General features: G+C 43.9%; 1 protein-coding gene across 1 annotated transcript; it reads right to left on the bottom strand.

Annotated features, from left to right (window-relative positions):
- Positions 1-3824: 3824 nt before the first annotated feature.
- Positions 3825-12593, bottom strand: LOC116940773 (uncharacterized). The gene is made up of 2 exons (XM_032950952.2): positions 10860-12593; positions 3825-4953 (listed from the first exon to the last, which is right to left on the bottom strand). Exons 1-2 carry the CDS (start codon positions 10940-10942, stop codon positions 4218-4220), a joined length of 819 nt encoding a protein of 272 aa, XP_032806843.2. The 5' UTR covers positions 10943-12593; the 3' UTR covers positions 3825-4217.
- Between the last annotated feature and the right edge of the window lie 105 nt (positions 12594-12698).

The raw sequence follows: 12698 nt of genomic DNA, 5'->3' as shown, positions 1-12698 counted from the left end.
GCTGGGTGTATGGAATTGATGTGGTCGAGGAATTGGTCTAGGGCAGGCCGGCCATGTGGCCAGATGACAAAAGTGTCATCCACGTACCTCTTCCATAAGGTTGGGCGCAGAGTGGCAGTCTGGATGGCGTCAGTCTCAAATTTCTCCATGAAAATGTTGGCTACAACCGGAGATAGGGGGGAGCCCATTGGGGTGCCCTCAGTTTGTTTGTAGAAAGTTCCATTTCAAGTGAAGTATGTATTTGTTAAGCAGTGTCTCACCAGGGGGGGTACCTCAGTGTTTAATCCTTGATGAACCAAGTCTTCAATGATGTAGTTTCCTTATTCACTTTTGTGAATAAGGAAACTACATCAATAGGCTCAAATGACATTGACTTATCCAAGACAGAGGTTCTCTGCAAGCCATCTGGCTACCATGAGAGATTCGTTCATGAGGCGATCCACATATACAAACACAGAGACAATTTCAATCGAGAAGATGGATTCTGGCTTAGCAATCATTGGAAGGATTTGATAAACCATTTCAGGTCTTAATTGATTGTTCATACTTACGGTGGCTTTCAGACCGCATCCATTATTTTCGTCTCCTCCTCCTCTTTTCCGAACATAGATGGACTCGTCCTTCTGAATAACTGCCAAATCGCTCTCCGTGGTGATAACGTTAAAAAACGCCACTCTTTTTCAAATTTTATTGCTGTGGCTTTCACACCTGATGATGATTGCTTGTGTTGCAGTCGAAACGTCGTGAGAATTCTATTGTTTTATATTTTTATTATTTTATTGTTTCCCTTCTACAGTGAGGGAAAAAGGAGTATTTGATCCCCTGATGATTTTGTACGTTTGCCCACTGACAAAGAAATGATCAGTCTATAATTTTAATGGTAGGTTTATTTGAACAGTGAGAGACAGAATAACAACAAAAATGCAGAAAAACGCACGTCAAAAATGTTATAAATTGATTTGCATTTTAATGAGGGAAATAAGTATTTGACCCCCTCTCAATCAGAAAGATTTCTGGCTCCCAGGTGTCTTTTATACAGATAACGAGCTGAGATTAGGAGCACACTCTTAAAGGGAGTGCTCCTAATCTCAGCTTGTTACCTGTATAAAAGACACCTGTCCACAGAAGCAATCAATCAATCAGATTCCAAACTCTCCACCATGGCCAAGACCAAAGAGCTCTCCAAGGATGTCAGGGACAAGATTGTAGACCTACACAAGGCTGGAATGGGCTACAAGACCATTGCCAAGCAGCTTGGTGAGAAGGTGACAACAATTGGTGCGATTATTCGCAAATGGAAGAAACACAAAAGAACTGTCAATCTCCCTCGGCCTGGGGCTCCATGCAAGATCTCACCTCGTGGAGTTGGTGAGGAATCAGCCCAGAACTACACGGGAGGATCTTGTCAATGATCTCAAGGCAGCTGGGACCATAGTCACCAATAAAACAATTCGTCACACACTACGCCGTGAAGGACTGAAATCCTGCAGCCCCCGCAAGGTCCCCCTGCTCAAGAAAGCACATATACATGCCCGTCTGAAGTTTGCCAATGACCAAAATGGAGCTCTTTGGCATCAACTCAACTCGCCGTGTTTGGAGGAGGAATGCTGCCTATGACCCCAAGAACACCATCCCCACCGTCAAATATGGAGGTGGAAACATTATGCTTTGGGGTGTTTTTCTGCTCAGGGGACAGGACAACTTCACCGCATCAAAGGGACGATGGACGGGGCCATGTACCGTCAAATCGTGGGTGAGAACCTCCTTCCCTCAGCCAAGGCATTGAAAATGGGTCGTGAATGGGTATTCCAGCATGACAATGACCCAAAACACACGGCCAAGGCAACAAAGGAGTAGCTCAAGAAGAAGCACATTAAGGTCCTGGAGTGGCCTAGCCAGTCTCCAGACCTTAATCCCATAGAAAATCTGTGGAGGGAGCTGAAGGTTCGAGTTGCCAAACGTCAGCCTCGAAACCTTAATGACTTGGAGAAGATCTGCAAAGAGGAGTGGGACAAAATCCCTCCTGAGATGTGTGCAAACCTGGTGGCCAACTACAAGAAACGTCTGACCTCTGTGATTGCCAACAAGGGTTTTGCCACCAAGTACTAAGTCATGTTTTGCAGAGGGGTCAAATACTTATTTCCCTCATTAAAATGCAAATCAATTTATAACATTTTTGATATGCGTTTTTCTGGATTATTTTGTTGTTATTCTGTCTCTCACTGTTTAAATAAACCTACCATTAAAATTATAGACTGATAATTTCTTTGTCAGTGGGCATACGTACAAAATCAGTAGGGAATCAAATACTTTTTTCCCTCACTGTACGTGACTTTACCGAAAGAACCAAGAATATAACGTCATATCTGTTTTTTTAATTTAGAGAGTTCAAAACGCTCGTCCTTGCTGATGTTGCGAATGGGTTTCTTAGCGTTTTTGAGGATAGCAGCGATTTCAGATCTAGCAACGTCTGCCGGGATGTGTCCCAAGCCTTTGAGGGCTAAGTCGACCTGGGCGATTATATCATCCACTGGGATATGTTTAGGGGTGACTGCGATATTCAACCCTTTAGCTAGTACCGATTGTAGGCTGTCGGGAATTGGGATGTTACTCTGATTGATGACAATCTTGTTAACATGTTACTATGATTGATGACAATCTTGTTAACATGTTACTATGATTGATGACAATCTTGTTAACATCGAACTTTTTAACGTGTGGCTCTGGCTTCTTTTTTGACAGGAGGTTGAATTTAGCGATCAAGTTAACTTTACATTTGGTTGACATTGAAGTTGACATTGAAGTAGCAGAAGAGACTGTCATGTTATCTACATGGTCCCAATCAGAAGTGGACATTGTATCTGTTAATTTTAAGTGTGATTGTAAGAGAGTCTTGTCTAAATTATCAAGTGCCACTTTATTCACTATTATTCCAAAAGTATACAACATAGAGAATATGGTCAACACTTTATGAAAGTCTTATTTTAGTTGAATAAAGTATATTTACCAATTAAAATCCCCTGTGAGATAAAAAAAAATAGGACCGCAATCTCTGTTTATATTAAAGCGTGACAAATGAACATTGCAATCTTTCCAACTGATTTGCATCACTGTGAACATTGCTTTCTTAAAACTATGCCGCATGCAGTGTAGGTATACGTGTCACGTGTACAGGGGAGGAGAATTACATCTACTCGATATATTTAATTGAGGCTTTAGTTTGTGAACGTTTGGATGACTGTAAGTGGTCTCAACTCCTGATAGTCCGTGGGCCAGAGCTGAACCCGGTAACAACTACGGCAGCAACATCTTAGCCATACATATTCTTTGGGTCTTTCGGTAAAGTCACGTAGAATAAAACAAAAACATTTACAATTGTTTTTGTTCTACGTGTTCTACGTGACTTTTCTGAAAGACCCAAAGAATATGAACTCCTGCAGTCACGAAAGCTTTATGTCAAGACTTAGCCGTACACATGTATTTGTGACCAATTAGAGTGAATCAAATGGGTTGTCACATAATTCACTGTTATTGGCCACAAAGAAATTGGATCCAGTAAAGCTATGCCACCTCATGTGGTACCGACAGGTGATTTATCTGCTCTGAGTTTATGGACTGTTCGCTTCGTCTCTCACCTTTTGTCGCTGGTGCCCATGATCTATTCTGCCCACTTCCATGTTTTATTTTGCTTTACCAACAGCATTGGTGACCCCTCTTCTTTCCCTTACTTCTTCATTACTTACCCTGCCCCTTAGGCTTGCGCCTGATAACAACAATAATAATACGAATATATCTTTCCCGACGTAACCAAAGCCGAAAAGGTATTGAAGTCGAATTAGACTTTCACGTTTATTAATGAAATACATTTAATCTTAAACATGTTTGATACAACAATTTACATAATTATAATTTCCACTCATTAACATGCGTGGTTTCATTCTATACGGGTTAAAGTAAAATGTTAAGGCCACAAATCTTGTAGGAAATCCCACGATAGCGAGAACGCAGCATCAGATTATACTCCGTGACGCCGCCCGGCGAGGATATTTCAAATGTAAACTCTAATCAGCTACAAACGAATCGGCTGACTTACCACTCTGATTACCAAACAACAATGCAATGTTGGTTAAATTGGAGGCTGCTGTTATATTTACGTACATTGTTAAAGTCTAGTTATATAATTGTAAATGTTACGATCGATGTGATTGTTGGTGGCACTACACGAACAGTGCTGCTACGAGAGCTGCCCACGTGAGATCCCGGACGGCGCGGACCCAGCTCTGCCCGGCGACGCCAGACGAGGCGGACTCTCGGGATGCTCTGTTGGGCAACACGGGAGGAGCGACGGGCGGTGAGGACGGGGTCGGCGGGGCCTTGCATTCAAAGGGGGGGGTCTCGGTCACGTTCCCTTGGGTGGACGCACAATCCGGGAGGTCTCTCCACTCGACGTCCTTCACCGGTCGTGATGCAGATTTGTGGCAGCTGACCGTGCCTCCTGAATTACTTTTGCCGTTTAGCCACTCGCTGAGAGGGCCGATGTCGTTGCACGAGCAGTCCCACGGATTGTTGTAGGCAATGAGCTCCTGCAGGTGGAGCAGGGCATCGAAGACACCCTGCTCCACGTGTGTCAGGTGGTTGTTCTGCAGGTACAGCTTGGAAAGGTTGCGCAGGTTCTGCAGCGCGGCGGCCGGGATGTAGCGCAGCTTGTTGTTATTGAGCCAAATCACTTGGGTATTGTTGGGGAGGGGACACGGGAACGTAACGAGATCACGGAAGCTGCAGTCGACGTTTCCTGGGCGAATTATGGAGCAGGCGCGTGGGGGTTCTGCAGCGGCAGAGGCGAGGAGGGAGAGCCACGCCGCGAGCCACGCCACGAGCCTGCACGTCGCGAAGGGGTGCAGTCGAATCATGATGACCAGCGACGCAGGCAGCAGCCGCCTCCCTGGATGTATCCTACGAGAAGAGTGGAAGGGAGCGCATGGTGAGGAAATAGGTGGGGATAGTGGGCAGAAGAAAGGAGGGAATTGCATGCCGAGCGACGCGTCAAACGAGAGAGGAAGAATGACCGGAAGTGCCTGATCAGCATAAGAGAAGGGAAAATGACGGAGAGAATAGACATTGATAGTGGGAAATAAAACCAAGAGTTGGGGAGAGAGGAATAATATAGGTTGAAAATAAGATAATTCATCAAGAGCAGACATATGGCGGGGAGCTGTTGTGAGTGTGCATGAAGACAGCGGAGATAGAGAAAGATGAATGATGAAGACAATAGTGAGTAGACAATATGTGGACTGAGATGTTCTTGGATATGGCCTACTCAGCTAATTTGATGAGATTGAGATAGAGAGATAATGGATGAAGAGACAGATCGTGTAAAGATAATGAGATATGGGAGACTGGCTGCTGACATTTGGGCTACGCCCATTTCAAACCTTTATAAACAGTTTGCCTTTAGAAGCTAACTTCTTTTTCCTGATGACGACCGCTTGTGTTGCGATTGAAACGTCGTAGTTTTTTGGTTATTTTCTTTGAACCTATCTAAGTGACTTTACCGAAAGGCCCAAAGAATATGGACTAGGTATGCTAACTCAGCATTCAGGCGGCAGAGGTTTGCACGTCTGCATTACCATCTGAGACATTTCAATTGTCTATACTTCAATTTCCCCTTTTGAACAATTGTGATGCGGTTTTTTTTCCTCTGCATACAATGTCCAAATCACACAGTAATCACAGACAGCAGTGTACCCACCTCTCGAGTCAATGACAAAACACGCATGCGCTGAATCCTGAACACCGGCCCAGAGTGCATGCAGGCAATGTTCTGAAACGCACGAACTGCTCGACAAGCACTGGCATCGTGCCCGCTGGAACCACCAAGACGCTTTCCCACTTCCGCCTAAGGACTGAGCCGGTTGATCCGGTGACTCGGTTTAGTTTCACCTCCCTGACAAGCAACGGCCCCAAGAAACCAAAGGCAAAGAACTCAGGTCCAGTCCAGGGTTTTGAACGAAGGGCTCCTTTTATCCTCAAAGTCTAGAGAGCGAGGGATTGGCTCTGCTGACATCGGCACATTCAACAGGGATGTACAAGACTCTGAAAAATCAGCTGTGCAGCCCGATTACAGAACAATTTCTCCTTCACAATCATCACCCAGGCAGTCAATTTGAGGGTTATGAGATAAAATCCCAGTTCCGGTCGATACAATTTTTACGGATTATGGAAAAGTTAGCAATGGCCGTTCTACAAAGTTTAAAAAACTGGCCACTGCCGTGGGAACATGAAAATTCCAGCAGAGTGTGCCGTCCTCTCCACACGCCCGCCTCGTGCTGCTGCTACTCACGGTGACTTACTGTGGGACAAGAACGCGCGCTTTGCTATACGAAATTCTGTGCAATGTTTGTATGTACTGTATGTTGAACTGCTTTCGAACCGTACCGAGCCAACCGTGCTAATCGGAGGTGGGGTCGAAGGATAACAAACTAAACACAAAAATCAGTTCTAAAGAAACGAGTTTTCAATCTAGATGTAAAAGTGCATAGCTCCGGAGGTCTTCCGAATACTGGAAGAAAGAGCGTTCCAGACGGCCAAAGAAGCGCATTTGAAAGTGCGCATTGCAGTGACCGTCTTTGTACGATGGCCAGCCAAAAGTCGCTGCTGCGAGGATGACCGGAGTTCGCGTGATGGTTTATGCTTGAGATCACCAATGTATTGTGGTTCATTTATGGCAAGCACTTTGTGTAATAAAGCCGAGCGAAGTGAAAGAGGGCGCGGTGTTGTGCAGGCCAAGGCGGCACGCGGCCCCAGCGCGACCGACCTGGTCCTAGCGCGACGGGGACTCCATAGTTATGTACACAAACAGGGTGACCGCGATATCATTGTTCACGATACGATATCTAAGTTAAATATATAACGATTATCCCGATACCAGTTTCCCATAACTGTGAAATTATGAGAAGAGGGTTTTCCCCTTTTATTTGGCAATAAAACAGGTGTTAAGTTGTTAAAACACCAAACTGAAACCTTTTACAAGGAATGTCTGCATTAACCACATTTGTGTCGATGTTGTGCTTTGTTGTATCTGGTAGTGCGAATAAAGATGAGTTCAGAGTTCTTCAAGTGCAGTTGACGCACGCAGACCTGACACGCGTCTTCTAAGGGCTGCGACTCCACAATCGATCGCGATTGGAGCGCACATGCAGTCAGTAACGCGCGAGACAAGAGAATGGACAGTGGACAATGACATCTTATTTCCACCATGCCGGCAATTAAATTTCATGGGAAACATCTATTTAGGTACAACTTTAATTTCAGGTATTTGTCGTAAAAATCATGTCAGAAAATACAATATGATACAGTATTGAAAAGAATCAAAACAATTATATAAGGCAAACCAAAAAAAGCTGTGTTAATGGAAGGTTCTTTTGCTAAACGTATGATACGATTATCGCAGATATACGGTGCGATATAGCGTAATCTCGCCACATCGCGTGTATCTTGTCTTTAGCGCTTCTCACATCACTGCACAGCCTCGTTGTGGCGCAGTTACTACAGTTACCCTATCAAGCACACGCGCCTGTAAAGAAACTGTTGACTGTTCATGTGTTCCTAATATTACAGAGACATTCCGGGTGGCTCAGCGGTAGAGCGGGCCACTCGCAATCGTAAAGTTGCGAGTTCAAATACCAATTGGGGCTGACAGACCATCATCCCTTCGAAGTGGATAAAATAAGTACCGTACCACTTTGTGGATAAGTTAATATTGGTTGTTTTATGGATAAACTCGCCCCCGTAATCGGAACGTGGAATGTACACCACTGTGACTCTGGGGTCGTAAACAGGATATGAACATGAGGTTTTTGGGTTAGATTGCATAAATGTAAATGTGTTGTTAAACCCGCCGCCACCCGACAGTGATTAAGGTTTTTAACGTCAGCAAAACATGCCAATTAGTTACGAGTTCAGCATGCCGGTGTATTGGAGAGTAACCCCACAACATTTATAATTTAATAAGTATCGCCTCAATGCTGTAAATCAGTTTGACTTCTTGACTTGAAGATCACAGAACGCGGGGGAAGCAACGTGCTGACACGTGACAGCACCATAATACGGACAGACGTCAGCTGTGTATGAGAGAGGCACTACCAACGCGATCTCTCAGCCATACAGGCGTGTTATTTACGTTCTCACACTATCATGGAGCAATAGAGTGCAGTGGTTATCGCACTGCACTGTGCACTTGGCGACCTAAGTTTGATTCCCGGCCACGACTTAGATCAGTGCCGAGCGATATCTGTACTGGCCTAAATATATACACAGAAATAGACGATACCAAACTTAAAGTTACTGGAATGAACATAATAACTACTTATTGACTTACGCTTAATACCGATTACCGGAACACTCATGACAATGTGTATTGTTTTCAGAATGCAACCTTTAACTATTCATGAAAGAGGTTTGACTGCATTACCAACGACTAGCATCCTTCGCATAACGCGCGCGACATTCGTTCCTGAAGAACATCGTGAGTCGAATCGTGCTGTCCGTCGTCTCCACTCTGAACTACTCAGGGGTGCTGCATTATCGAAGAAAAAATTTGGCCCTGCATTCACAAAATACGTATAAATGTAATACTTACTAACAATATTATAAACATTGCAAAAAAACACTTAACGAGGAGTTTAATAACAAATCATAATTAAGATTAAAAAGTTGACTAATTTATAAAGATGACTTAATAAGGAGTCACTTCAGGGCTTCTTGAACGGTTTCATGGACAGCAGGCAGCAGCACGCTCTCGATGACGTGGTGACGCCATCAGAAATATATTTCTTACTTCTAATTTTTAACTGTGAAACGCATAGCGTAAGTGTCAAGTATATCGCGTAACTGCGAATTTCATGGTATAAAACAGTACGCGGATTAAACATGTTCAATACGTACTCTTTGTTTTTTTCGGTAAAGTCACGTAGGTAAAATAAAATAAATGAAAACAACTCAATTAAATCACGACGTTTCGGAGGCAACACAAGCTTTCGTCTTATATTAAAACGATATATGTCATGGTTTATACGTAAGAAGACCACTAGTTTAACTTTTATAAAGACTGGGTCATTGTTTTACCAATTTCATTTTAGCGTATTGAACATTCTAGATTTGAAGCTTTCGTGACTGCAAGGATTCATACTCTTTGGTTTTTCGGTAAAGTAACGTAGGCAAAATGTAATAAATGAAAACTAAATTAAATCACGACGTTGCGGAGGCAACACAAGCTTCGGTCTCCAGGTGAAGAATCCAGTCTTTACTCTATAAAAGTTAAACTAGCGGTTTTCTTACGTATAAACCATGACATATATCGTTTTTATATCGTCTATTTCTGTATATATGTGTATTATTGTACAAATTTCATCGTACATTAGTAAGTATACGATCTACGCTGACACGTGTCAATGTAGGTCAGAGTGCAGGTCACAAGGCTTCCTCGCTAAATCCGGCCTCTTGGCGCAGCGAGTATTGCCGTGGATCCCATATTGTGAAAAATCTTCGCAGAAACCAACCCTTTAACAATCATCATCAACATCAGCCATGAGAAGAACACCTCTTGCCCGGGTCGCCGCCGCCTCCCGCGGCCCTGCGATGCGACGATCTACCCAAGGCACCTGCAACACGGAACGACCTCATAGCCCCATCACCGCCACCATCCCTTCTCTAGGCGTGTCCTGCCTCTAAGCACACTCATTTTAAAAGTCAACATTATATATTTAAACTGCGTAGGTTCTACAATCCACACGTTCGGTTTCTCAGTGTAACCTCCTCCATGCTTGCTTGCGCACTTGGAGCGTTTATTCAGTCCTCTTGGGTAGCGTCTGTTTCTAACTCAGCAGGTGCTGCGTGCGGATTCAAAACGTGCGGATTCAAAACGTGCATCTTCGGACATACTGGTGTTGCTTTTCACTCTCAGAAAAAAACTCAACACATTCATCTCCGATGAGCACAGTTGGCTACGTACGGTGCGAAAGAAGTTCAACATGCATACGAAATATATTCGTTTAATGCGCTGTGAAAAAGAATCATTGCCAGAAATGTCGTCTATTATATTTCCCCTTGAGGCCAATGCACAGCGTTGTTGACGAATGTGTCGACTTGTTCTTTTAATCGTGCACCACTGCTCACACATCGCCAAATCGTTTCATCTCTACGACCCGCTTCAGATTCCCAAAGGCAATGTCACCTGCTCTACTCCCCCTCTTCGTCGTTCTGATTGTCCACCTTCAACAGCTGTCCTGGGCCACTCTGCCGAGTTTCCCCGTTGTGCCCGTTCAGCAAACCAGTTGTACACATTGTGTTTTGCTCAAAGTTAAATACTTAAACGTGGCTCAACCCCGAATGGCAGCGAACTCAACAATTAATTCGTCTCCCGTGAGGCGTAATGCCAGGTCTGACAGAAAATGTCACGAACACTTCACCCTTCAAGTTAGCAGTTATATAGACAATAAACACGCGTTTAGTTAAAGAGTTAATTGTCATAATAGGGTTTTCCCCTTTTATCTGGCAACGAAACAGGTGTTAAGATGCAAACTGAAACATTTTACAAGGAATGTCTACATTAACCACAATACTTGTGGTCAAAATCCAAACCAAAAACATACTCTGATAATATATGGTGCATTGTCCTTGAAACTGATTGGTCCACACCAGAGAAAGCCTTCTTTTGAGCCTAGTCTCAAACGGTGTTAGACCAGAGGATGCCAAAAGGCGTACAGCACAAAGAGGTCCCATGATGAGTTAATTGTCGTTAACTCGTGCGCATAGCTTACAGCAGGCGAGTTGCCGCTGCGTGTCGTGTTCTCGGTACGTACTGAGAGCGTGAAGTCGCGGCGGGGTCGCTGCTCCGTCCCTCGAGTTCACAACTCTCCAGTGCGCCCCACCGATCCGCCGTCATGCAATCCACACCCAGCAGCACTCTATAGGTTGTTTGCCAAGCGCTATGTACTCGACCCGCTATGCAGGGATGGCTGTTGTGGTGACTCGGGCCGCTCGCTCACTGTGAGGATGTGGCTCCGTTGTGGGGGGTGGGGGAGAGCTGTGGTTTCGTGCTCTGCTGCCGGGGCGCAATTGGCAGTTGATATCTGAACCTCGTCGAGGCATCCTCTCGGTCGGCGCAGTCTAAAAAACACTATTTGTTGAGCCGAGGTAAAGGCCACCATGGTTGGCTACGCACGGTCCGAAATAAGTTAACATATCTCACTCCTCTCATGTGCCATGTTGAAAATTAGACTACCTGATGCTTGCTTAACTACATTTGTCCCAGGAGTCTAAACGATTTGCACAGGGCCCATTTGTACATGTGTTTACGTTTACAGAACAACGTACATGCGTGGCACTGTGAAATTGAACACGAGGAAATACAATATTTAATCCGTAGTTCAACAATGACCAAATGAAGCGTCTGGCTGTTAAGACTTGTACGCAGTGGAATAGCCCTCACCGAGGACTCGATATAACTGTGGGGTATTTGTGAGCTCTTGCCTCACTTGTAATTAAGCAGACAACTCGCTGCCTTCTCATTTCTTTCTCCGCATTATTCATTTTTTACACATCGCATCAGCCAGCCTTCTTCTGGGAGTGCATAATTTAATTAACATTGGTTAAACACACGTAAACCTCAGACTGGTTATGACATTCAGTGTATCGTCAGACAGATTAAAACAATTACGCTGCTTATAAATAAGGTTTATGTTGATGAGTTGTTACATTTTTCTAAGCCGTATTTTTAATAGTTATGGTCTTCTCTAAAATGCCACTCCAACGTGTTACAGAGGTCATTTACAACATGTTCACCATAAAGCTTTTCAAAACAATACAAATACCATATGATCCAGATCAGAGCTTTAATTCTCCTAATCCACGACGAGACTGAATTGCAGTATCCGCAACAGTTCTGCCAACCACTTCCCACAGCCTTATGGAGCGCAGGGTTTGAACCACCTGCTATCAGGTGAATAAAGGTGTCAGTTTTTTGTGCCAGTTAAAAGGGTAAAACCTATTGCTACACCTGCTATCAGTTCGCTATGACTAGAACACATTACAGTGGTACCTCGGTATACGTCGTTAATTCGTTCCAGAAGGAAGAACTTATACCGAAAATGACGCATATACCAAACGAATTTTTCCCATACAAAATAAAGGGAAAGGAAATAATCCGTAAAATGATATTTTATATGGCATTAATGGGGGTGTATAACATAATGTAGACACTACTTATTACTAAAATGCATACGTACATTAAAAAGACGAAAAACACGTGAAAATTCACAGAGTTATAGCAAGGGTTGTGCACTGAACGAGATCTACAGGCAGACTGAGGAGCGGCACTTTGTTTCAGTCGTGAACGGTGTATACGCGGGGACGCGGTGACTCATCCCGACCCATACAAGTTCTAGCAAGCGCGTCGTATCCCAAGACATTTTTTTCTCGTCAATACAACGACGTATATATCAAATTCGACGTATTCCAAAGCGGTCGTATACCGAGGTATGACTGTATTTGGTGATACCGCGTTTTTCGTGGTGCCCAAGCACAAGTAACAAAAAACTCAACACGTTCATCAACAATGCCGCTTTAAAATAAAATAAATATGCTTATCTTTTTTTTTATTAAATACTCTTTTTTATACAGGCAGTGTTGTTAATGAAAGT

The sequence above is a fragment of the Petromyzon marinus genome, chromosome 10 (genome assembly GCF_048934315.1).
Source record: "Petromyzon marinus isolate PM22_M1 ecotype Great Lakes invasive population chromosome 10, UKy_Petmar_22M1.pri1.0, whole genome shotgun sequence".
Taxonomy (NCBI): domain Eukaryota; kingdom Metazoa; phylum Chordata; class Hyperoartia; order Petromyzontiformes; family Petromyzontidae; genus Petromyzon; species Petromyzon marinus.
This window is presented reverse-complemented; position numbering and strand designations above follow the sequence as displayed.